This window comes from Neltuma alba, unplaced genomic scaffold (genome assembly GCF_004799145.2).
Source record: "Neltuma alba isolate B1F8T4 unplaced genomic scaffold, ASM479914v2 tig00011974_pilon, whole genome shotgun sequence".
Lineage (NCBI taxonomy): Eukaryota > Viridiplantae > Streptophyta > Magnoliopsida > Fabales > Fabaceae > Neltuma > Neltuma alba.
This window is the reverse complement of record NW_021636549.1, coordinates 13482-40397: the sequence shown is the minus strand read 5'-3', so window position 1 is coordinate 40397 and position 26916 is coordinate 13482. Positions and strand designations below refer to the sequence as shown.

The following is a 26916-nucleotide window of genomic DNA, read 5'->3' as shown; positions in this document are numbered from 1 at the left end:
ATGGAGCTTCGAGATTGGCACTCGATGACAAATCTTCTTTATGTGCTCTCCATTGCCCAGTTTTTATCTCTGCTCTCTCACACTTCAAGTGCTGCTGACCACCTGACCCAATCTCAGTCAATATCCGGAGGTAAGACCCTAGTTTCTGGAGATGGAAGTTTTGAATTGGGCTTCTTCAGTCTAGGTGGTTCAGAAAAGCTCTACTTGGGAGTATGGTACAAGAACATCCCCGTCAAAACTATTGTGTGGGTTGCCAATCGGGAAAATCCAGTCAAAGACAAGTCTGGCGTGTTGAAATTAGACAGACAGGGGAACCTCGTGCTTCTCAGCCAAAACAAGACCGTTGTTTGGTCAGCAAATCCCGCGAGAAAGGTCCTGAACCCAATTGTTCAGCTTCTTGGTTCGGGAAATCTAGTATTAAGAGATGAGAAAGACGAAAATCCAGAAAATTACTTGTGGCAGAGCTTTGATTACCCTTCTGATACATTGTTGCCTGGAATGAAGTTAGGGTGGGATCTAAAAACTGGGCTGAACCGGACTCTAACTTCTTGGAAGAGTTGGGACGACCCTTCTTCCGGAGACTTTACGTGGGACTTGTATTTAATGGTTACCCCGAAGTGGTGATGTGGAAGGGTTCGGCAGAGTACTACAGAAGTGGACCCTGGAATGGCCTCAGGTTCGATGGTGCCCCAGAATTAAGGAACAATCCTCTTTTTGGGTTCGATTTTGTGTCCACTGAGGATCAGTTGTATTATACCTACTACCTCAAGAATAAGTCAATGATTTCAAGAATGGTCCTGAACCAAACCGTTTATTCTCGGCAGCGCTTCATATGGATCGAAGAGGCTCAAAGTTGGAGGCTTTATGCATCTGTTCCAAGAGACAACTGTGATGACTATAATCTTTGTGGTCCTTATGGAAATTGCATCATGGGTGAGTCTCCAGTGTGCCAGTGTTTAAGTGGGTTTAATCCCAAATCACCACAGAGCTGGGATATGATGGACTGGACTCAAGGGTGCGTACGCAGTCAACCATTAAGCTGCGAGGACAAGAATAAAGTAGGATTCAAGAAATTTAGCGGGCTGAAATATCCTGATTCTATGCATTCTTGGGTCAATAGGAGTATGAACCTTCAAGAATGTATGGAGAAGTGCTTGGGAAACTGTTCTTGCACAGCTTATGCAAACTCAGATATCAGAGGAGGAGGTAGTGGATGTATCTTGTGGTTTGGTGACCTCATGGATATCAGACAGATTCCTGGTGATAGTCGAGATCTATATATTCGGATGAAAACTTCTGAGATAGGTAAGCCCCTGATCTCTCTTTTACACTTTGGCTTTTGATATTGTAACGAGTCATGAGGTAGCAATACTTGATGATTTCATATACTCGCTTTTGTCACAATTTAATGCTCTCTTTTTTTTCCCCCTCCCCTGACCAACTCAATATTTCTTTGACAAATGATGAAGCTGTGAAAGACGGACATAAGATGAAGGTGGCTGCGATTATCATCATTGTTGCCTCAGTTGTTGTGATAATTTTGATTTTGTTCTACATTGGCAAGACCATGAAATTGTTCACAGGTACTGTTTTTTGTTTCAATGAATCGCTATTACATATCGAACAAGATTAATCAATTCTAGTCGCAGCTTACTCTCTCTCTCTCTCTCTCTCTCGCGCGCGCGCGCGCGTCCGCGCGCGCGCGTAGGGAGGCACATGCAATATGTAATCCTAGATGCTAAAGTTGACTTGAGCGCTTATACTGAACATCCATCCTCGTATTTTCACTAAAATCTGTAATTTTGCTTACCTTTTTATCTTCCTGTGGTAACAAAGTGGGTCTGCAAATTATTAGTTAAATTGTTTCTATGATCAACATTATGCAAACCACGGCCTGAGAAAACATACGATCTTAATTCTTTCAAGACTGTAATCTTAAATGATTTTTTTTTCCATCTTAAATGATGTTTTTATTTTTACTTTAAGACATAACTTTGGCCCACATTACTGAACCTTTCTGTTTCTTCTGCCAATCTTTTATTTAAATTACTGGGATTTCAATCGGATGAGAAAACAAACACGATGTACTTTAGGCATTGTTAGACAACATATTTTGTCTAGTAGAGTCAACCTTCCACTTTTGTTGTTCACATTACAACAGAGGAAACAGAGGACAACCTGATGGCACAATATAATGATGAAGACGACCAAGAAGATTTGGAGCTTCCTTTCCTTGACCTCCCCACAATTGTCAAAGCAACTGATGACTTCGCAATCAGCAAGAAACTTGGACAAGGTGGATTCGGGGCTGTATACAGGGTAATCATGAAGCATGCTAGTCTAATGAAGTATGATTCACCTTAGTATTTATGCCTATGCTTTATGTGTCTTAATTTTAGGGTATGCTTGTGGATGGAAAAGAAATTGCAGTGAAGAGGCTTTCACAAAGTTCTGGACAAGGGTTGAATGAATTCAAGAACGAAGTCATATTGATTTCCAAGCTACAACATCGAAATCTTGTTAAACTTCTTGGTTGTTGCATCCAAGGAGAAGAGAAAATGCTTGTCTATGAGTACATGCCCAACAAAAGCTTGGACTCTTTTATCTTTGGTTTGTTTCTCCCACTATATAGTAATAATTGATCTTGAATCCTAAGAAGTTTTCCATGTCTTTTCTCCTTCATATTCTGTTCCCCCTCTCTCTTACCTGAGTAGTTAAGCTGAAAATGAATTAATCATACTTATATCTTGCCAGATAATGTAAGATGTAAGGTTCTAGATTGGCCTAGGCGCTTCAACATTGTTTGTGGAGTTGCTCGAGGGCTTTTGTATCTTCATCAAGATTCAAGATTGAGGATCATACATAGAGATCTTAAAGCAAGTAATATTTTACTTGACAATGAGTTGAATCCAAAGATTTCAGACTTTGGTATGGCTAAAACTTTTGGAGGAGACCAAACTGAAGGAAATACTAACAGAGTGGTTGGAACATAGTAAGTAGTCATAATTCTATTAATTGTTAACATTTACTTCTAACTAAACACATCTTGACCATTTATTTCATAATTTTTTTCAGTGGTTACATGGCACCTGAATATGCTATTCATGGACTGTTCTCAGTGAAATCAGATGTATTCAGTTTTGGTGTATTATTACTGGAGATAGTAAGTGGAAAAAAGAATAGAGAATTTATCCATTCAAACAAGAGTCTTAACCTTATTGGACAGGTAAGTTTAAAGTGTCAAAAGAATGAGACCTTTTCAGTGTTACCATTCTTGAAATCTTAAAAGTTTGACAAATATTTGCATGTTTATCAGGCATGGAGACTTTGGAAAGAAGGCAGATCTTCAGAGTTAATTGATTCACGCTTGGATGATATATTTGATCTTTCCGAAGCATTGCGTTGCATCCATATCAGCCTTTTATGTCTGCAACAACATCCTGAAGATAGGCCAAGCATGTCTAACGTGGTTGTTATGTTAAGCAGTGAGAGTGCCATACCCGAACCTACGGAACCTGCTTATATCATAGAGAAGAAATTTCCAGGAACAGACTCTTCTAGCAAGCATCAGTTTTCTTCAACTAATGAAATAAGTGTTACCATGTTAGAGCCTCGATAGGGAACTATTTATGTGACCTTTACTGCTTAACTGATCTATATAAGATGGCACGTTGCATGTTGCTCCTGTGCTTACTGATACGACATATGTGAATCATTTGGGGAGTGCTTTAGTACAACTGACTTTGGAAAGCCCTGAATGCCAAGCATTCCACTTTTGGCTTGTAAACTTTTTCTAATTTAAAGCAGAGGGGCATGTAATGAACACGATATTTATGAATCTGTGATGTGTTCCAGGTACCTCGTTGTCAATTAATGGCATAAAAGCAGGGTCCATTTCAGTAAATCTTTCACATTTGGTAGGGGGCAAGAATTCTAGCCAGAATGTAAATTTAGGTCTCACAAATTGTAGCTATCTGTCGAGTACATAAAAAAAAAAAGCGAAACACGTTAGGAGTAAATCTTAAGGGAAAGTGGCTTTGCCAATAGAGGCATAGAAGTTGAGGGGTTGCTCTCAAATACAGAGGAGTTAAACGTCAACTACTCCAAATTATTTTCTTGATTATTGTCTAGTAGCCCTTCATCCTGGTTTTCTCTGCCCTCCATAGCATAATTAATCACCGATTTGGTTCTCTCTTTTTTGTGCAAATTTATTTGTTCATTTACTTTATACTCGTCCCTATGGTCAAAAGCTAGCTGGAAACTAGGTTAAGAAATTTGAATTTCCAATCAAAACTGACTGTTTTAGAACGTCGCCATCCCTTCACTTTTCCCACACTCCTTTCCTTTACTTGAATTTTCCTCTCTGATTAGCACTGGTTTTACTTTTGTCAAAATCTACTTTAAATTGAAGTGGATATAATCAAATTCATTGTCAAAGTCTAAATGCAAAGTCACTGCTTAAATTCCTTCATTTAGCATTTTTCGTTAATGAAATCAATTTTGATCTTATTATATGCATATGTACGGATACATTGTCTCTCACGGTTCATGTCTGTGACTTGTACTGATATAAATAATTCACATCTATGGTGACTATTAAATTAAGTGATTACCTGCAGTAGAAGAATGATTCTTGGCCTTTTTTTATCTCTCAAATAAGCCATTCTTAAATTATTTTGTTAAGTTTAGTTCATACTTCACAGTGTTATGCAAAATCTAAAATTAGTCTTATTATTTATGGTTTCTAATTAGTTACTATAATTTCAGATATGTTTTAATTTTGACATTGATATATTGATCATGCCCTAAAAGCAGTTTATTAATTCGCGATAAGCATGGATTCGAGAGGGGAAAAAAATTAAGTGGGACGTACCGTAGTGCTTATAAATCCATAGAAAGTAGTTGTCAAAAAAAAAATCCATAGAAAGTATGTGGTTTGGTGATGGATTTTTAACATGCTGGTTTAATTTTAATCCAGGGGTCAACCTTGTTCTAGTCCAGTTAATGGGATGGATTAATGCGAATTTTTAATTGCTGGTTTCTCATCATGTTTCGCTTATAATATGTTGTCTTCACTTGCTTTCATGTTTTTTTTTTTTACAATACTCAAATCCTGCATACTGGTCGTTGAAGCACACAGCATAAAACAAAACACAATAGAGCACCTTTGAAAAATATGAACAAATGACGAATTGAAAGGTTGTATTTTTTTAGCGAACGATACTCCATATTGTTAATTATAATTTAAATAAAATTATATAGTTGACCAAATATACATAGTTAATTTTTTTCTGATAATATTATTATTACTACCACTGTATAAAGTCGGACAGGGGGCGAATAATAATGTGTGCATGTAGCCGAGCCACGTGGATCAGGGGATAAGGTGGGGGCACCAGCCTGCGGGATGGGGAAGCAAATCCCCCACGTTTTTATATATTTAGGACGTCACTTCAATAACGTACGAGACAATAATAATCAATCAGAATAACGACACGTATCAGTAGCCGTTGGATTGAATAGTACTCCTCCGGTCTTAATATAAGACCCATTTAACTAGTTTGATTAGATTAAGGAAGTTAGGTAAGTTAGTTAATTATAAAAAAAGTGACACATTTTTCCTAAAACACCATAATCATCTTTCTTAATACCTCATCTCCCTCTTTCACTTGATTATGGTTGAGAGAGCATCATAGGGGTAATTTAGAGAAAACTGATAAATATGAGAAATGGGTCTTATATTTAGGACCAAAACTAACTCAACAATTTGGTCTTATATTAAGGACCGGAGTAGTATTTGGAATGACAAATCCCTCTTCAAACAAGCATCTATTTCTCCAGTTCCATAGCATCCAACAAGTGATCCCAAAAGTAATCACTTCTTTCTTATTCCTCCTCCCAAGATTTCATCTAAACCAATCACGATTTTGTAGTAAGTAAAATTCTGAATTAAGGTTTTCTTCTCCTAGCCGTTCCCAAATCATCCTTGCAACATAGCAATCCCTCATAACATGCATTAGAGATTCTTCTTCTTCACTGCATCTAAAACAACTAGCATTTCCTCCCAATATTCTACTTCTTCTTTTTGCTGTGAGTAACCGGTTGTGAGTTGCTAGCCATAACAAAACTTGCACTCTTCTAGGTCCCTTCCAATGCCAAATTCTATTCCACAATATATCCTTCACTCCTCCTTCTTGTTTCAGTTTGTTATACATATCAGCAACAACGTATTTATTTTGGAGTGATGAACCCCATTTAACAACGTCACTACCATATATATTCTTTGGTGGTGGTACTGCAAGAATTAATCTCATATCCTCCTCAAACAACATACCTTCCAGCTTCAACCAATCCCAATTTCCATCAACATTAACCATTTCACTAGCCTTACAATTTGAAAGCTCCTCACTTAATTGCATATTACATCTGTCTATTAGTCTTCTGCCCTCCTCAACCCAACAATCCTTCCAAAAATGCACTTCCCTTCCATTATTTATTTCCCATACCACACTACTAGTTAACTGAGGCCATAAGCGAGCAAGATTTTTCCAGATTCATAATCTGTAGTCTTTACAACACATTCCCTTCTTAAATTGACACTCCTACCATATTTTCCACTTAAGACCTTTGAGCATAGATTATCTAGTTTTGCAATTAGATTCCACCCAATCCTTCCCAAGAGCGCATCATTCATTACTGTCATATATTTCAATCCATAACCTCCTTTCTCCTTTGAAGTGCATAAAACATCCCAACTCACTACATTCTTTTTGTTCTCATTATTGTTCCATATAAAATCTCTTTGGATCTTCTCTCATTTTTGCTTCACACCCACCGGAATGTGAGAATGTTGCATATGAAAAACAGCCATTTGATTAGTGATAGATTGCACCAAAGTAAGTCTACTGGCTAAGGAAAGATTCTGTTTCTTCCATCCACTAAGCTTGCTTTGCATTCTATGTACAAGGAACTGAAATATTATTATTACTACCACTATATAAAGTAGGACAGGTGCGAATAATAATGTGTCTATGTAGCCGAGCCACGTGGATCAGGGGATAAGGTGGGGGCACCAGCCTGCGGGATGGGAAGCAAAATAACGTGTACTCCTCTGGTCCTATTTATAGGCACTTCCAGCATATTTTATACAGACCAATAAAAACCTTAAACTGTAATAATTCTGTCTTAAAACATAACAATTTTCCAATTTTACCTCTGTATAATACTTTGAAAATAAAAAGAATAAAACTATTGAATGATGGGTGGAAGGAATTACTCGTAAATAGCATTGCATCGTGCACAGATAAGCACCGAACTTAAATGCCACATGGCCCTTCATCAACCAATCATTTTAAAAGATAGTGCTGCCCACGGATCGGAACAGGTGAATAAAAAGACAGACAGAGGGAGTGGAAGAGATGAATAGAGAGAGAGAGAGAGAAAGCCACAGGAAAAGTCGGGAATAATGGCATAGGAAGAAGACAAAATTAAAGCATACAGTAAGTATTTAGCATTGGAAAGAGGAACGAAGAAAATGTACGAAGTCTTCAGAAGAAAATGTGCCAGCAATTTAATAAGGGCAATTCTGTACATCCATCTGAAAAATTACATCAGGTGCCCAATATATAGGACCAAAATTTACACTCTCTCTTCCCTATATAAAGGACCAGAGGAGTATGTACTATGTAGTGTGGACCCGACGAAAATCCCCACGTTTTTATATATTTAGGACGTCACTTCAATAACGTACGAGACAATAATAATCAATCAGAATAACGACACGTATCAGTAGCCGTTGGATTGAATAGTATTTGGAATGAAAATTGAATTCTCCAAAATCAACATTTCAATTGTAGTAGTAACCATGCAAGAAAAATTTTATCCCAATGTATCTGAAAGAAGTTATAAGTGTTTCTAAGTAACTCCAAAGAAGCAAAAAAGACTCATCATCAATAATAGCCCAAAACGCTTCTGCGGCAGGGCAAATCTCTATTTCTTTTCCTTCTTTTGGAAAAGGGTTAGAAAATGTTGATGAACAAATATTCACCATTGAATCTATACATTATAAATATATTAGTTATAATTAAGTTGTATGAAATGAGAGAGATATCCATGGTCGATGAGATGTAGCACCTGAAGAGATTTGTTTTTGGACGAGTTGAAGTCATTTGGACGACGCAAGGAAGTTTATGGCGTTATGGCCCTGGGAGAAGGAAAAAGACGCCTCACGTGGGTACTATGATACATGATATACTGGTTTTTAATATAAGAGTTTGTTGATTTATTTGAGTAAATTAAGAAAATTAGTTAAATTAATTATTTATAATAAATATGTATTATCTTTCATAAAATGACTTTGTTAATCATATATATTGGTTAAAACTAGTATTTGATAATGAAACTTTTAAAATGTGTAATTACTAAAAGAACTATTTTAAAATTTTTTTATAAATATAAAAAATAAAATAAATTGAAATTTTATATTTATGATAAATTTTCCAAGCCTTGGATGTGGTCCTGATCACCACGTAAATCGACCAACTCCATAGAATTACCACACACGTAGGTAATTACTAATTATCTCTAATTAATGACCTGCCTCCACCGGAATACTGTGCAACACTACCGTCTCCACCGTTACACCCGGCCCAAACCCGAACAAGACTCCCCATTCTTGTCCTTCTCCGGTGGTTGCTTTTCCTTCCCTCAACGACTTCTTCCTCATCTCGTCCAGTACGAACAAAACCGACGTGCTCCACATATTTCCATACTCAGTCAAGATGTGCCTCGTCGTTTGCAGCTTCTCCTCCTTGAGCCCTAAGCTGGCCTCCACCTTATCCAGAATGGCCCATCCACCCGGGTGGACGACCCAAAATATGGAGTTCCAGTCGTCGATGCCGATGGGTGTCATGGCTTCCACCAAGCACTTCTCGATATTCTCCGAGATGATGCCTGGCAACGTTTTTAGCAATTGGACCATGAGGCCCGCCTCTCGCAAGTGTCCTTCAACGGCTCCCTCTGAGTCTGGTAGCAGGGTTTGTGCTGCGGATACCAGTTGGAAAATGGGACGCTCCACGGAGGTGTCCGGGTCGGCGCCTATGATCATCGCGGCTGCACCGTCACCAAACAAGGCTTGGCCTAAGAGGGCCCCGAGGTGGGTGTCGGAGGGACCGTGGAAACAAACTGCAGTGATCTCAGAGCAGACAACGAGAATACGTGCACCCCTGTTGTTCTCAGCCAAGTCCTTGGCGACGCGGAGGACGGTGCCGCCGGCATAGCAGCCTTGTTGGTACATCATGAGACGCCTAACGGAGGGTCGGAGGCCAAGAAGCTTGATCAGCTGGTAATCGGCGCCGGGCATGTCGACGCTGCAAGAGGTATAGAAGATAAGGTGGGTGATCTCTGACTTGGGTCTGCCCCATTCCTTGATAGCCTCGACGGCGGCTTCTTTTCCGAGCTTCGGCACCTCCACCACCGTTAAATCTTGACGAACATCAAGCGACGGAGCCATGTCAGTACACATGTTGGGATTCTCCTTCAGAAACTCCTCGGTCAAGTGGATGTAACGCTTCTTGATCATCGATTTTTCACCTGAACAAATCGTTATATATATATTCATGAAACCAAATCAAATGTACGTAAAACGTAATGAAAGAAGGAAGAGGTACGTACACATGCGCTTGAATTTTTGTTTAAGGTGGGTCATGTGGCCACAGTTGGTGATGCGGAAGTAGTAGTCGGGGTAATCGGCTTGGTTGATGCAGTTAGCAGGTGTGGCGGTGCCGATGGCCAAGATGGTGGCGGTGCCGCAGGAGCGTTGGGAGTTGCGGATTTCGTGGACGCTGGCCATGTTTTTCATTCGAAGATGTGGAGTGTATATGAACAAGAGGCGTTGGTATTTACAAGTGAGGGGCAAAGTAAGAGGTGAGATATATGTGGCCAATAGAAGTGAAGCATGCCAGATAGTTGCCGACACGAGAGAGAGAGAGAGAGAGAGAGAGATTATGAAAAATCCAACAAAAGAAACCTTTACAATGTATCCAAAAAATGCAAATTAGGATGCTGAATTTGCATAATATCCTATAAGGGTGGGTAGACGAATTTATAATATTAAAATATTGGTAAAAGATGCTATTGCTCTTAAAAAATAAAAGTGAATGGCAACAATTTTTTAGGTATTGTCTAAAACAAATAAATCATTAACAAAAATCGATGCATCAATAACAATTTTTTCACACTTAGGTAAAATTAAAGTCCTAAAGCTTAAAGGTAGATGTTAATAATTATTCCAATGTGACCTAAAAAAAAAAGCTGTTAAGAAAAGTTATTTCTCTAATAACAATTTTTATGAACAGTTTAACTTGGATAAAATTGAAGTCTTAAAATATGAAAGTAATTGACAACAATTTTTCAGGTATTACATCTCCTCCTTCCCATACGTTCTCCCAGCCTCACCGTTCCTTCCCACTTCTTCATAACAAATCACGTATGGTTTCGGAATTAAAAATCTGAGAATGGCTGACATCGACGCCGAACCAGTAGAAGAACCGCGTGGCTTTCCAGATGCTTAGTTTTTATTTGGTGAACTAGGACGCTTGTGGGTTTCAAAACCATTCTTTCAATATTTATCCTCTGATTTTCCCCTGTTGAGTTCTTTAGCCTTAGGGGAAGGTTGTGCATGTGAATATAAAGGATGAAAACTAAGGATTAATTTCAAATACATTTATAGAATTTTGAGGGATAGAGGCTGAAACATTCAGTAAGGAGATAATGATGATGATGATGATGATGATAGTAATAATAATAATAATAAGCATCTGAAGGACATGGTGTATAATGGGGAAGGCAGCTCCAAACACGTGGGGAAGGTGAACAAGATACTTAATGAGGGGTGGGAGGTGAAAGTGAGACACGTGCTCAGAGAAGGGAACTTCGTGGCAGATCAGCTAGCTAAGATGAGCCTAAGTCACAATCTTGGTTCATACTGGCTGGAAAGTCCTCCTGCTGATATTGTGTTTTGGCTTGATAGGATAGATTGGACAGATCTTGCCCCCGTCATATTCAGTTTTAATTTGTTTGGGATTTGGCCCCCCTTTCTCCAACAACAAAAAAATAATAATAATAATAAGCATGATGTTCCCCTTTGTAAAGCTGAGGGATCTGAAAGTCACAGTAAGGAAACATAATAATCAACATGATTTTCTCCTCTTGCTTTCTCATCCTTGCCGAAGAAGGATCCCAGAAATTACCGTAAAAAGAAGATTAAATTTTAAAAAAATTTTCCCTCAGTTGAGGATGTAAATTTTGAAATCAAGGTAGAAAATAAAAGCTTCTGATAATGGGTTCCATCAGGGGCAGGTGGTGCTGCACCCTCTACGTAATTTTCGGAACGAGATGGGGGGGGCCTGGTTTAGAGCCAAAAATATGGGTTGGACCCGCCAATCCGTCACCACTTGAAAAATATGAGCCCATTTCGCTACAGCTTGAGCCCGCCGCGAGTTGGCCCACAGGTTAGCAGGTTCAACCCCCCTAATTTTTTTTAATACTCCTCCGATCCTTAATATAAAACTCATTTAACTAATTTGATTATATTTAAAAAGTTAGGTAAGTTAGTTAATTATAAGAAAAGTAACACATTTTTCCTAAAACACGATAATCATCTTTCTTAATACCCTTTCTCCCTCTTCTACTTGATTATAGTTGAGGGAGTATCCACAGGGGTAATTTAGAGAAAATTGATAAATATGAGAAATAGGTCTTATATTCAAGACCAAGACCAACTCAAGAATTGGGTCTTATATTAAGGACCAGAGGAGTATATTAAAATATTAGGAGGAGGTGGATTGGAATTTTGGAAAGGCAAGAAAGCTGAAGTCCTACTAGCTACTACTGTCAAAATCAATATTAAGCCAGCTTCAAATGTCATCACCATTAGAGATAATTAGATCAAGATGGTTATTCATTGTTGCATGTTAATTTTATTGGAAAAATTTATATTTGAACTTGTGTTTTTATCATGTTTGGAGTTTGGATTTTAGACAATCATATATTTTGTATTTTAATGTGTTGTAATTTTATTTGAATGCTTGGAATAATTTAAATCATTTCTGATTTCTTTTAATTTCTGATTATTTATAAGGAAATTTTTTTTTAAAAAAATCTGGCGAGTTAGAGTTGGCAAAATACCAGCCTGCCAAAAAATGAGCCTTTTGAGCTCCACCCGTATGACCCACAGCCCGCCATGAGGTGCAGGTTGGCCTGTTTTACCAGCCTTAGCCTGGTTTTTAAGAGTTGCGCATGAGAAGGGATATTAGCATCAAATAGCAGACCACAACAAAGCAAAGAGAGGAGTAGAAACCAAAACGAGAAGGTGATGTGGTGGGGAAGGAGAGAATGTAACAGAAATTTTTAGCTGTGTTGGTTCTTATTTAACGGTAAGAACTAATGAATCTAATAGTAGAAAGTTAAAGCACTCAATAAAAAGAAAAATAAATATAAGGACCTCATCTAAAACTAAGGAAAACTAGAAGGACTCCTAAATTAATTTTCTCTTAGATAAAACAATATGTTATTATTATTTTATTTATTTATCTCACTCCATAAGTAGAATGGTAAATACAAAGTTAGCTACAGCTAATTTTCATCCTGTTCCAAAGCACTCATTTAACATGGCATTTTTGCCAAATTGACTTCTCAATGAGGCTACGCCGACACTTCTTTTGCATTTTTTTTGGGCTAAAGTATAAGTATCTTTTTATTGGAGGTAATTTTATTTGAGACACTGTCGGGCACTAAATATAGATATTTCTTTTAGTAAGAGTTCAAATCTGGATCCACTATATTATAAGAAACTAGCTTCTTCTATTAGACTTTCCTCAAAATGATGCTTGATTCAATGGGGTTTTCCGATTGTTTTGCTCATCCCGTTTTGGGCTTGTAACTGGGCTCTGTTGCTATGGTTTTCTTTTATTTTGTGTAGGCTTTACACGTGTTTACTTTATTTGTCTAGACCCAATTGGAAAATATTTTAATAAAATCAACGTATATTTTTTTTATAAATAACTGCCTAGTTTAATTCTCTTAATTTGTATGAGTCAATTATCAAAATATTAATCATCATGAATAGTATAAATTATTTGAGATTATCTCGAAACTTCCATGTGGGTATCCTGTCTTGAAAATGAGTGGCTTTAAGTGAAACACCCATGCATGGGCAACAATTATTGTGGGAGCCGCTTTCCTCCTCTGCTTTCACCGTTCACTTCCCCTCCTCTACCCAAAACTGTGCCGTTTTGGGTGTCAAATTGGGCGGGACTGACCACTTTTTTATTTATTTTTAAGTAGCACTCACTGTTTTAAAATAATTTTTAGCATACCTGGTGGTTAAAAATATTTTCTTAGTAGTATTCAGTATCTAGCAAGTTGCACTCTGAACTATTTTTCTAGCAACACCTAGTATCCTAAAAATTAAAGGCTGACCACTTTTTTTTTTAAGCTAATATTTATCATTCTAAAGTATTTTTCTAATAGCATCAAGTACCTTAAAATAATTTTTAGTGCAGTTAACATTTTAAAATATCTTTCTAGCAATTTTGAAGTATTTGTCAGTGGCATCTAATATCTTAAAATAATTTGTAGTGTAGTTAACATTTTAAAATATCTTTCTAGTAATACCCAATATCTTGCAAGTTGGACATACAGTATTTTCTAAGTAGCACACAAAGGATATTGGGTGTTATTACCAAAAAACAATATAGAGTACTTGATACACTAAAAATTAATTTAAAATAGTGTGCTATTGAAAAAATAGTTTAGAATGTAGCTTGCTAGATACTAAACACTATTACAAAATATTTTTAGGTGTTAGGTGCACTAAAAATATTTTAAGATACTGAATATTATTATTATTTTTTTAAAAAAAGACCAGTCTCCCATTTTAAAACCCAAAACGGCACAGTTTTGGCTAGCGGAGGGGAAGTGAACAGTAGAAGTAGAGGAGGAAAGCCTCTCCCACCAATTATTGTAAACTGGTAATTTAATGCTCGAAATAGTGTAGATGAATGAATATGATACATCGATTTTGTATGGGCTGACTATAGTGGATCAGACTCGGTCCATAAAGCCCAAAACATGTCTGACTGGCTGGCCCATTAATAATGCGCATGTCGTTTTCGTAATATCTCAGCTGCCGTACTCAGATGAGATTCTGAAAATTCTTCATCTCCTAATTATCTGTCCCATCATTGGCATCCTGAATCTGCCAACCAAACCGGGCCTGGAAGAATTTCTACAGGTCAAAAACCTACTCCCGTCTCTCATCTTTAACATAACCACGGCTTAAGTAAATCAAGAAAATTAAATAAATTATTTGATTCTAATAAAATTAAAATGATTTTTTTAGCTAAAATATCTTTATGTGATGTCATATTGTGTATCTGTTTATAAATTAGACGAATTAATTTTAAAAACTGATAAATATGAACAATAAATAACTAAATTCTTGCATGTATGATCATGAGATTCATGACTAATTCTCTATTATATTCGAACAAAAAAAAAAAACTCACCTTGGGCGTCCTTCTATAGTTGTTTTGCCTTCTCTTTTCGTGTAAGTCAGGGCATCTATTCTTGTTCACATCATTTTTTTTTTTTTTTTGCTAATTGATCTGTTCGTTTACTTTATCCCCGTCCCTACGCTATTGGACGCGAGGGGAAATGCTGGAAAACAAGTTAAGAAATTTCAATTTCCAATTGAAACTGACCAAAATTGACTGTTTTAGAACGTCCCCACCACTTTTACTTTTCTCACACACCTTTTCTTTCCCTTGAATTTTCTTCAATCTCTGATTAGCGTTGGTTTCTCCTTTGTCAAAATCTACTTTAAATCAAATATGCGCATAAACTGGATGTGATTACATCTATGCTCTTTCCAATAAGCTTAAAACACCTCCCAACCAAGGTTTCTTTTGTTTGGTTAATACCAAACCCCACAAAAATCCTACCCACTCAATCTTTCTCTGGTTCCACTCATGTCAAATTAAACTGCCATAATGAAGAGGTTAAGACTCCTTGCTAGACTTCTAGATTCAAGTTAGATTATTGCATGTGATCACTACTGGGGATGGCTTAACTTTCTTGAACATCAATATTTTTACTCCTCAGTATCTACGTGCATGTAATTATTTACATTTAATTAACATATCCTACGCTATCTCCTCTTTTCTTTATTCTTTTTTTTTCCCTAATGAATTTGTCTTCTTTTAAATGATAAGGATGAATGAACCCTTCGCATCGTCATTGATAACGAATTGCTTACGTTTTGGCGATTTAAACAATAACTTGGGAGCTCCAAGGGGCACTGACTGTGGGGCCGCGTATGACAAGTTTTCTACCAAAGAATTGACCACTTGGACCATATGGAGGTCTATTCTGGGGAAGGGAAATAAAACTCATGGTAGGTTTGGAGCTGCCAATGTTTTTGTGCCAACTCCAGCACTAATATTATTTGAATGCCACTTTATTCTTCGTTCTTACTCTAACTCACTCACAGCGTTTGATCCTTTCACATTTCTCATCGCTATGAGGATGCATCCATAATTTCTTAAGAATTTGTGAGTGAAAGTGAAACAACTTGCTAAAACATATTGTTTGAGCTTGTATTTTCACAACCACTCCCAATAATGAACTTTTTTAGCTTTATAATATGCTGGTAGCTAGAACTAGTGCGGCTTCTTTACAAGCATCTAAAAGTGAGTTGCATTCTTTTCATCTTATGACTAGGACATTTTTATATTTTATATTGACATGATTGTCTTCCCTGCTGCTGTCAACTTCAAGTCTTTAAACTTTAGGATAGTTTTATTTCTGCTCTGCTGTTTTATGCAGGCAACTTATGGCCTCCCATGAAGTAAACAGTAGCACTATGGCCTGTCGATGAATGCAGCTATATTGAGCCGTAAAAGCGAGAATTTCCTTTCTTTCGCTGATGGATACTTTTGCGATTGTTCTTGTCCTTTGTCTTGAAGTATCCTTGGTAGTTTTTTGCGTTGTTCAATCGCAGCTCATTACTGATGGCATGACCTTAGTTTCCGAAGGTGGAACCTTTGAACTAGGTTTCTTCAGTCCTGGTTCGTCCCAGAAACGTTATCTTGGAGTTTGGTACAGAAACATCCCAGTTCAAACGGTTGTTTGGGTGGCCAACCGCAACAATCCAATCAATGATTCCTCTGGCATCCTAACCTTAAACAGCACTGGAAACCTCGTACTCAGCCAAAATGACACAGTCGTTTGGTCTACAACCTCCCTGAGAAAGCCAGAGAGTCCGGAGGCCCTGCTTTTAGATTCTGGCAATTTAGTGGTAAGAGACAAGAAAGACCCAAACCCAGAAGCCTTTTTATGGCAAAGCTTCGATTATCCCGGTGATACATTCTTGCCAGGTATGAAGTTTGGGTGGGACTTAAGAACTGGTCTAAATAGGAACATGACAGCTTGGAAGAGTCCAGATGATCCAGCTACTGGAGACTTCTCGTGGGGCATGGTTCTTTATAGCAATCCTGATGCTTACATGATGTTGGGTGATCAGAGGTTTTACAGAGCTGGGCCTTGGAATGGACTGCGTCCTACTGGTTCACCACAACTAAAGGATAATCCTCTGTTTCACTTCGAGTTTGTGCAAACCAAGGATGAGGTGTACTTCATGTACCACCTTAAAAACAAGTCTGTGATCACAAGACAAGTGCTGAACCAAACAATTAAAGCTCGACAACGCTTTGTGTGGTTAGAAGAAGATAAAGTTTGGAGGGTTTATGCTTCTGTGCCATTGGACTTGTGCGATAGCTATGATCTGTGTGGAGCTTACGGAACCTGCGTGATATCAGGATCACCAGTTTGCCAATGTTTAAAAGGATTTGAGCCTAAGTCACCGGAAGCATGGGACTCAATGGACTGGTCTAAAGGCTGCGTCCGAAAGAAGCCACTAAGCTGTGAGGACAAAATCAAGGATGGGTTTATCAAATTCGATGGCTTGAAATTGCCAGATACTGAACACTCTTGGCTTGATAAGACAATGAATCTAGAGCAATGCAGAGAGATGTGCTTGAACAATTGTTCTTGTATGGCCTACACTAATTCAAATATAAGTGGACAAGGTAGTGGCTGCGCCTTGTGGTTTGGCGATCTAATTGACATGAGGCAGTTTCCAGCTGGTGGGCAGGATCTATTTGTTCGAATGTCTGCCTCAGAACTAGGTATGACCATGAACTTTTGTTTAGACATTCTCTTTTTTCGACTTTTAATTTCCCACCTCAATTTTGTTGAGGTAACCTTGGATTCCTGTCTGATGAAATTACATTATGAAGAAGCTGAGAATAACAGCAAGAAGGTGGGGATCTTGGTGGCAGTAATAGTAACTGTTTCTATAGCTACAATTACTGCTGCACTCATTTTGGGGTGGCGTTATACCCAGAAAGGAAGCAAGATAAAGACAGGTAAATCTGCATACTTCTCTTCTAAAATTACTATATTGTTTCAGGTCTCTCAGCAATTTAGTGATTACTGCCTTTAAAAATTGCGTCCTTGCCTAGTAAAAGCCATTGAAGTAAACAGTGCATTGCGGAGTCGTCATTATAATTTATAACACTTTTTCTGAACTCACGTGCCAAACTGACATATAAGTAACCCTACAAAATGACGCTAGCAATAAAATTTTGAAATTGTTGTAATAGTGTCCTTGTCGGTTCTCTCAGATGAGTAAACCAGAAGTAATCTCTGTAATTTCAGTATAAAATGCTGCTCAAGGAAGATTTTATATAATCACCACTTGACAAAAATTACAAAGGCTTCTGTCACCGAAAAAAAAAATTACAAAGGCTTCAATTGAAGTAGAACATGTTGAAATTGGTTGAGTCGATCATTTTCGTAGGAAAGAAGTAGATTATATTTCATTGCATGAAAATGTAAATGAGTTTTGTCTCTTTGAATGTTATTAAATGAGGTCTCTGAAGTAAATAACTAAATACTCTGTCAGTTACCTGTAATCATCACAAACATGACAAAAACACCCACATCAAATTTGTTAAATTAGACCACAGCATCAAAGTAGATCACGAACAGAGCCAAGGGGATGATGACATGGATCTGCCATTCTTTGACCTGTTATCGATTGCTGCTGCTACTTGCGACTTCTCAATGGACAATAAAATTGGAGAAGGTGGATTTGGACCTGTATATAAGGTGATTTTATTTACAGATTAAGACCACTGCAGAATAAAGGGGAAAAAAGATTATTTGAACACTTCCCAATCAATTGACACTTACATTTGCAGGGAAAACTGAAAGACGGGATTGAAATTGCTGTGAAGAGGCTTTCGGAAAAGTCAGGACAAGGATTAACTGAGTTCAAGAATGAAGTAAAACTGATCGCCAAACTTCAACACCGCAATCTTGTAAGGCTCCTTGGTTGTTGCCTTCAAGGGGAGGAGAAAATGCTGGTTTATGAATACATGCCTAATGGTAGTTTGGACTCCTTTATTTTTGGTATGAACTCCAGGAACAATACTTTTAAGGCAATAACGTAGTCTTGTTTTATAATTCTAGTACCACTCGATAAGTAACTCTTAAATTATAGACTAAGATTGATTGATCTATTTTTCTATGATTAAAATTTTGACAGATGAGAACAAGGGTAAATTATTAGATTGGTCAAAGCGTTTTAACATAATTCTGGGAATTGCAAGAGGGGTTATCTATCTTCATCAAGATTCCAGATTAAGGATCATTCATAGAGACCTCAAAGCAAGTAATGTCTTACTGGATAAAGAGATGAATCCAAAAATTTCGGATTTCGGCATGGCTAGAATTTTTGGAGATCAAAATGAAGTAAACACAAAGAGAATAGTTGGCACTTAGTAAGTCTTTAATTTTCCATTGCTTTGAGTTCACAATTTCATGTATCTTCTCTTTGTTAAGAGGCTCATTCCAAATAACATTTTTTGCAGTGGTTATATGGCACCAGAATACGCAACTGATGGGCTATTTTCTGTGAAATCTGATGTCTTTAGTTTTGGAGTTTTGGTGCTGGAGATTATATCTGGGAAAAGAAGCAGAGGATATTATAACCCAAATCACAGCCTTAACCTCATTGGTCATGTAAGTTTGTGACTGATATGTGTTTCATTCATGTTATCAAACAAACACATGACAACGAAGTTTGATGTGTTTCAGGCATGGAAACTGTGGAAGGAAGGGAAACCATTAGAACTGATTGATTCAAGCATACAAGACTCATGCTCGCTATCACAAATATTGCATTGCATACGTGTCAGTCTCCTGTGTGTTCAACAGCATCCAGAGGATAGACCAGGAATGTCTTGTGCCCTATTGATGTTCTTAAGCGAGATCGAATTGCCTGAGCCTAAACAGCCTGGTTACTTTGGGAATGCTTCTGTGGAAGCATATTCCTTGGGAGCTAAACAGGAACTGAGCTCAACAAACGAAATAACCATTACCCTATTAGAACCTCGATGATATTCCTTCACTCTGCAGGTCCATATTGTATAGATGCAATACTATGTTATTTTAGGAATTTAACCAAAGTAATGGACTATATTGTCTCCTGTCTTCCTTTCCTTTCTTCTATTTGGCTGTGGTTTCTGAGTATAAATCATAAGTTTGTAAACCAACCCAAAACAGAACAGAGAAGCTATTCACAGTAAGATAGCATAACAGCTAGCTGGACTGACATTATACTAGCAGTAAGTAACCCTGCACAGCTTATCATGTTTTTAATTTAAGATAAATGATACATTAGAATCAGGTTTACATGTTGCTCATTAGGAAGAAAACCTATATATTCTGATGCTCAAAGAGATGATATGCTGCATAAAGCATCATCAGAAATTAGATTCTGAAAATACTCTTCTGCAGTAAAATGGCCGCAATAAGTGGAAGTTATCTTCCCCGTAAGTGCACGGACAAGTCCCTTTTCAAGCTTATAGCAGTTAGGCCCACGGAATCAACTTTTTGTCCAAAACAGAAGGGCTGAAGCAAGCTCAATTGTCCACAGTAACTAGATATCATTTTCTTTAAAAGAGAGATTTGTGATGGCAAAATTCCCCTTATGAAACACTGGGGAATCAGAAGAGTTGTTCTTTTTTTTTCCCCTCAGGGAAAAAAGGATTTTTATGTTTTGGGACCCCATCATCCTCTGGACATAAATATAAACTGCCTCATATATTGTCCATGCAAAGCTCAACTTTTCAGAAAAGCGTTATAAGGCATCTAGCAACATTTTGGCTGCGCAGGAGGTCAGATTCCAAAAAACAGCTTTTTTTTTTGTGTCCAATTTTCCAGAAAAATTCCCACCCGCTACATCGTGATCTCGTCTTATATGTCTACTTCAATGCCAGTTGGTAAAAGGATTTATACCTTTTAAACAGATTTTTCTCAACAAGCAAGAGTTTTGTAGAAACCGTGACCATTAGTAATGGAATATATATAATTCAAATTTTAGCGCCTGTCAGCCTCTAATGTTTGTGCTTAGCAATAATGAATATGAAATTTAGAAGTCTAAACGTCAAATGAGCTCCACTAATTACAACCCAAAACTAAATAATTATGGCTCTGTGCCATTCTTCAATTAATGATTACCCTTGCTTATCAGAAAAGAAAGCAACCTCAAGAGAAGTCATAAGCTCAGAGGTATAGGCCTAAGTTGGCCCACGTGGGAATCGTTATCTTTCTCTCCGTTTTATGGGTAATAAAACCCTACCAATGTTTCTTTATAACGGGTCCCGAGTCTAGACAACAGAAAATGGTTGTGTTAAGCCCTAACAATTAACACAAAAGCATGACAAATATCTAACACAAGGATCAAAGACTAATTGCTTTTCAGAAGACACATTAATTCCCAATTGAACAGAGAGTTTTCTCTATATTTTTTTTGGTTGTTCTTTTTAAACGTCCTGTAGTGTGTAGAATCTAGGGAGATTTACTTTGCAGGAGTCGGTAGTTAGCATGATAATCCAAAACATGTTGGGCCAACCATAAAGGTTAAGGGAAGATGAACTGGCGAGCTTGATGAAGAAGCAATAACATGACTTTTGAAGAAGATTGAAGAAGACAATAATGGGTTGAATTTGGTGAAGCAAAAAGCAATTTTCAATTTGGCGTGGGCATGACTCATGAATCAGGAGGACTCTTTCGCAGATTTACTCTTTTCAGGAATGATGAAAGATATAATAATGATGGTGATACAGATACTGGTGGTTCCTGATTATCCAAGTGAAGCAAAGCTTCCTCTTTTTCTACCTGCATCACAAAACTTGCCGGGGACAAAATCTGCCTCTTGGGCCCCTCCATTATCCAACCTCATACCTTCTGCTTTCTTTCATGTCTTTAGATTTATATAGATTAACCTACTTTTAAACTGTACAACCTTCTATTGAAGCTGCACATATCAGTTTAATAGATTAACCTGTTAAGTGCTAGTATTCATCATCACCAACACCCTCATATCAAGAAGTGTTCAAGTTGCAGTCTTCAGCTTCGAAAGAGCAAAACAAATAAAATAATTAGAGGCCATCAGCATGTTAGACATTGAAGCATCTGGAGGGCAAATCCTGGGAATCTCCTGCACTCAATTCAAAGTTGGAGAACAAGGAGGCTGCACTTTATTGACCATGAAAAAATATACTATATGTGCCCATTTGATTCATAATCCTTTTCTATCAATTTGGCTTCTAAGCCCGAACCCCAAGACTTCGTGTGTAAGTGATTAAAACCTCTTCCACTAATACCACACGTATTAATTTTAGCTTGAAAGTAGTTGGAGAGTGCAAATTCATGAACTTGTTCCCTTTCCTGTTTCACATTTAGTTATTTCACGCATCATATGGACAGAGACAAGCTGATCGTATACTAAAAAGTTGAGGCAGAAAAAAGTGAAGATAAATATTCTCAAGACGGGAAACACCGTTTTGGAAAATCATGGCCTTAACTCGGCAATGTCCTTCAAAAACGCGTTGGAGGCTATTAAAAATGCCAATTTGGACTCTTTGAAAATTTGACTTTTGATGTTCCATTTATCCACATAACGTGGGCTTGCTGTTTTCCCTTTTCTTCCTCTTCAATCTCGACATATTCTTCTCAGATTTTTCTCGTTGTTTATCGTAAGGTCAAATTTTTAATAAAATTTTTTTTCAAAACTGATAAGGAGAAATTTATTTGTTTGACTAAAAATCTCGGTTTGGGTTAAAGTTGGTGGAAAATATGTTGGTGGGATGATTTATTAGGATATTAATTATTTTTGCATGAGTAGAATAAAATATTGTTATGCAGCAGTAGCATGGAGGCTAAAGTCCTGCCAGGAAAGATTCTATGTTGTCATTTGTCAACAACCACCGATTCCACCAAGTCGGCATAGCCCATCCTCCAACATGACATGCGGAATAAGAAGGATTATTTTTTCTTTTTTGTAATTTGTATCATGTCAATTGTTTAATAATTTTTAGTTTTTCAGATATTATTTAAATAATATATTAGTCGGGGTCATTTTTACCCTCAAAGTCGCTTTTCATTTAACTCATTGATCAGTGCACATGTTAATTAGAATATCTTCCCATGGCCCCAAAAAAAAATCGTAATTTCTGCTTTTTTTAACTTGGTAAATAATCTTTTGATAAAATAAAGGCTAAACACGCTAAAAAAGAGCTAATATCGATAATAATAATAAGTTAAAACTGGGGGGAAATATCTTATTAAAAAATTTATTAGTAAGAATGAGTTGATAAATTTTTGTGCACAAAATGCAGTAACACTATGCAAATTTTACACACATGAAATATCGGTATTCTAATTTAGATATTCTCATTGATAAAATTTTTAATAAAAAAATTTTTTAAATATTTTTTAATATTAATTATTTTTGTACAGAAAAAAAGACCCTTTTTTTGGCCAAACGTACAAAAAATGACTTAAAGTATAATGGCAGTAACTATTAAGACAAGGGGGGAGATCGGTTATCCATGGAGGCATATAGGGCTTGTGTACTTTAAACGGAATAATTTTGAGTGGCAGGAGGCAGCATGCAGTGCGGGATACGTCATCTCATGTACCTACGAGTCTCTTCTAATCTGCCTCTCCCCCAAAAGTCAAACGCCTTCCAATCCATCACATCCATTCCCCAAATCTCCGCTTGGGCCTAATTTTGCCACGTAAGCCATATGGACGGCTCAGATATTATCAATCCTACCCTTGCCCTGCCCCCACATCGCAAGAAAGAAGCCATCGCTCAGATATTCAGAGTCTTCGTCTTTGTCCTCCCGTATACGCCTGGTCTTTTATTTTATTTTATTTATTTCTAATTTTCTTTTTGAAAAAAAAAATGCTCCCAAAATTGACAGCTTCTAGAATCTAGAGAATTGCTTTGGGGTTTGCTTAAGACGACCAAAGACGATGATGATCAGCGTGACACCACCCTCCCATCATTATTTCTCCGTCCCATTCAAACTGTTACCTCCCCTTTTCCCATGCAACGGTGCCGTTTTATCCCAAACTACACTGTTCGTTCAACTGTTCATCGGTGAAATATAACTTGGCTAAAAATTAATCAAAGTCTTTTTTTTTTTTGGGAAAAAAAAGTCGCACTGCTTTAATTTGGTCCAATGAGCAACTATATATACGCCTCGCGTTCCCCACCAATTCACGATCGCCCATTTTCTCTATTGCTGATAAAACTGATCGCAGAAAAACACACACCCAAAAGAAACAGAGACCTTCCAGGACTTCATCAATGGCTGTCAAAGTTTATATTGTGTATGCATTTCTACTCCTCTGTTATCTTCAATTTCTTTTCTTCCATTTTTATACTGGTTCATCTTCAATGACAATCTCTGGTTTGAACTGTCTCTGTCATTAGTTCTTTTTCCCCATCAATGTCAGTCTGCCTTTCTTGGTTCTCTATCTGCAATTTCAAAGGACTGGGTTTCCTTCTCTTGGTATTGAAAATTAATGTCTTTGAAAATTCTTTGGTGATCTTGAGTTTGAGCTGTGAGCATAATTTTCTGCGATCTGATGTATTCTTTTTGTCACCCTGTTCTTATTTTCTTCTCTGTTTTAAGATGTTATTTGTTTGATAAGTGAGGAACAGAACAAAAACTTCTTTCCTTTATTCTACTGTGTACTGCGGGCTGGGTACAGCTCAACAACCCACAATGTTGGAAGCCCTTTTCTTTCTTTATTTCTTAGCTGCCGTAACTAACTGTATTGCTACACGATCCTGTCTGTAGCTTTTTCCTCTTGAAGCAATTAATTTGGAAATAATCAGAACGATAACAGAGCACAATTCATCGTTCTGCGTTGAACTGAATTCCTGCAAGAGACAACTATATGTACAGATACATCTTTGAATTTTTTCAATTATTATTATTATTATAATAAATGTAATTTCTTTTCCCATAATACTAAGTTAGAGCGGCTGAAATTATCCAACCACCATTCTTCCACCTTTTGTGCTTAGATGCCAAGTCCATTTGTGTATGCTTGAGGAATTGATTGTTGATTGTTTTCATTCCGGATTTGTCTCAAACTGCCGTTGTCCTTTTTCACTAAGATCTTGCAAAGCAATGAGCTAAAAATTTGTTTTCTTTCAAGATTTGGGCACGGTCAGTCTCAGATTTGTTTTTATTTGGAAGGTTTCGCCCATTGTATTGCCGTGTCAAACAATGGACACATGTTATCCTTGTTAGTTATACTTATGAGTTGTGACTTTCCTAGTCCTGGTAGTTGTAAACGCCCAAGTGGTTATCAATATTATGAGATCATCAAGTCAGTTTGGGCGGCGTTCTTTTGGCTACAAAAGTCAGTTTGGGGTGTTCAGAACAGTCATTTTAACAGAATTAGAGAGACAAATATCTCAAGTTGTCTTTGTGTCTTATAAATTATTGAAGTGGCAAAGCTGCAATTATAGCATATGATTTCACCTTTGAAACGAACTTTCCTATGGAAGTGAGGCGTTCCTGTGTTTGGATAAGTTAAGATATAAATTATCTATTTGATTGACAATGTTTCCTTTAAGCTTTATTGACACAATGTAAATGTTACATCACTTGACAGATACTACTCAATGTATGGACATGTGGAGAAACTAGCAGAAGAAATTAAGAAAGGAGCTTCATCTATAGAAGGAGTTGAGGCTAAACTATGGCAGGCATGTGTCTGTTTAATTTCGTATTCCCATGCATTGCAAATTTTCACTGCATGAAAAAGTAATCAGCAAGCTAAACCAGTCCCATAGCGAAGGCTTATTGCTCTATGAAACAGATTTATGGTTGATACCCTCACTATGAAATTGGTTTAACTCAATACTGTTGTTCCTTTCTGTTGGCTAAGCTCCTTCGTTATGGTAGAAAGGTCTCAATGCCTTCCTGATTCATGCTTGCTAATTTTGGGACGGACATTAAAGAATTCATTAGGAAAAGTAAGATGAAGCAACCAGGCTGACTCTATTGAGCTTCTGAACAGGTACCTGAGACACTACCAGAGGAGGTGCTTGGAAAGATGAGTGCGCCACCCAAGAGTGATGTCCCAATCATTACTCCTAATGAACTAGCAGAGGCTGATGGTTTTGTTTTTGGTTTTCCAACAAGATTTGGAATGATGGCTGCTCAGTTCAAAGCATTTTTAGATGCAACTGGAGGATTGTGGAGGACACAACAGCTTGCAGGCAAGCCTGCTGGGATCTTCTTCTGCACTGGATCTCAAGGTGGTGGACAAGAGACTACAGCGTAAGAGCCTTTCCTCGAGAATTTAGTTTCCTCATCAAATCCCAAAATGGATAACGAAAAAGAAAATTGTTTTAAGAAATTATGAATTTTATGACAGGTTAACTGCCATCACTCAGCTGGTTCATCATGGGATGATATTTGTCCCAATTGGATACACATTTGGCGCCGGCATGTTCGAGATGGAGCAAGTGAAAGGTGGAAGTCCATATGGTGCAGGAACTTTTGCCGGTGATGGCTCAAGACAGCCGACTGAGCTGGAGTTGGAGCAAGCATTCCATCAAGGAAAATATATTGCCACCATCACAAAGAAGCTCAAGCAAGCTGCATAATAATGTTAGGTCAACCAGACATACTATTTATCAAGGATAAATGGATACAAAATTATTGCTTTAAAACTGTTTCCCATTTTTTTAGCCATAGAATGTAAAATTTCTATTTTTCTGATCTGCTTGCAAGTAATAACTATTTTCATTTTTCTTTATTATAGAAATGATTTCTATGGGTGTTACACAACCCAAATGGTTGTTGCTATCTGCGAATGTGAGAAAGTTTGTATTGCATTGTATTGTATTGTCCTTTCATTTTTGTCTGAAAAAATGCCTGTTTCCTTCTATTGTACTCCCTTTTCATGAATTCTAGTTCCAATAAGCAAGCAAATAAAATGATAAGACTTTGTCCATGATTTCTCAACATTTTCCTTTATCTCTATCAATTTTTGGTTGACCAATTTTGATTATGGCAGTACCGATAATACCCTCCAGGGGGACACTAAGTAGGCAGTGGCCACACAGCAAGGAAATGTATTCTGATACATACTTGTTTATCCTTTCTCTTTATTGTGAAAGAAACACAGTGACATGTGATTCACAGAGCTTTTGTGTATTCTTGTCCATTTATGTCCCATTTACCCCTTCCCATCATTGGTTTGCGTCGACTTGTTTCTACTTGTGGCTTTGAAGCATCTAATACCACCATTTCTTCACAGAGGCACCTGCCTATTATCTTTTTGTAACTAGCTAGCCACGCCCATGAATTTTAGCAACAGTTTGTTTTGGGTCTCCTATGGCATTGTCGTTTTCAAAACATGATGAAGAGGATCTGACATACACATGACATGTTCAGGAAAAAAAATCTG

The 26916-nt window shown here is 37.4% G+C and overlaps 3 protein-coding genes and 1 pseudogene across 6 annotated transcripts; 3 read left to right on the top strand and 1 right to left on the bottom strand.

The window, feature by feature from the left end:
* LOC114720352 (G-type lectin S-receptor-like serine/threonine-protein kinase At4g27290) lies at positions 1–3619 on the top strand (annotated as a pseudogene).
* LOC114720347 (G-type lectin S-receptor-like serine/threonine-protein kinase SD1-1) lies at positions 1468–19820 on the top strand. Of its 3 annotated transcripts, XM_028905994.1 has the most exons (8): positions 15611–15749; positions 15886–17246; positions 17358–17486; positions 18083–18231; positions 18324–18534; positions 18671–18905; positions 18996–19146; positions 19222–19820. In XM_028905994.1, exons 2-8 carry the CDS (start codon positions 15986–15988, stop codon positions 19522–19524), a joined length of 2439 nt encoding a protein of 812 aa, XP_028761827.1. In that variant the 5' UTR covers positions 15611–15749; positions 15886–15985; the 3' UTR covers positions 19525–19820. The 3 variants fall into 3 exon arrangements, with proteins under 3 accessions (XP_028761829.1, XP_028761827.1, XP_028761828.1); XM_028905995.1 differs by lacking the exons at positions 15611–15749; positions 15886–17246 and having other exon boundaries at positions 17425–17500; positions 18081–18231; XM_028905996.1 differs by lacking the exons at positions 15611–15749; positions 15886–17246; positions 17358–17486; positions 18083–18231; positions 18324–18534 and adding an exon at positions 1468–1471 and having other exon boundaries at positions 18783–18905.
* Positions 8588–9870, bottom strand: LOC114720349 (chalcone synthase-like). The gene is made up of 2 exons (XM_028905997.1): positions 9673–9870; positions 8588–9591 (listed from the first exon to the last, which is right to left on the bottom strand). The coding sequence occupies exons 1-2, from the start codon at positions 9857–9859 to the stop codon at positions 8588–8590; spliced, it is 1191 nt and encodes a 396-aa protein (XP_028761830.1). The 5' UTR covers positions 9860–9870.
* Positions 8724–26471, top strand: LOC114720350 (probable NAD(P)H dehydrogenase (quinone) FQR1-like 1). Of its 2 annotated transcripts, none has more exons than XM_028906000.1 (4): positions 8724–8728; positions 25167–25204; positions 25519–25781; positions 25879–26117. In XM_028906000.1, exons 3-4 carry the CDS (start codon positions 25555–25557, stop codon positions 26108–26110), a joined length of 459 nt encoding a protein of 152 aa, XP_028761833.1. In that variant the 5' UTR covers positions 8724–8728; positions 25167–25204; positions 25519–25554; the 3' UTR covers positions 26111–26117. The 2 variants fall into 2 exon arrangements, with proteins under 2 accessions (XP_028761833.1, XP_028761831.1); XM_028905998.1 differs by lacking the exon at positions 8724–8728 and adding an exon at positions 23705–23811 and having other exon boundaries at positions 25111–25204; positions 25879–26471.
* The last annotated feature ends 445 nt before the right edge of the window (positions 26472–26916 follow it).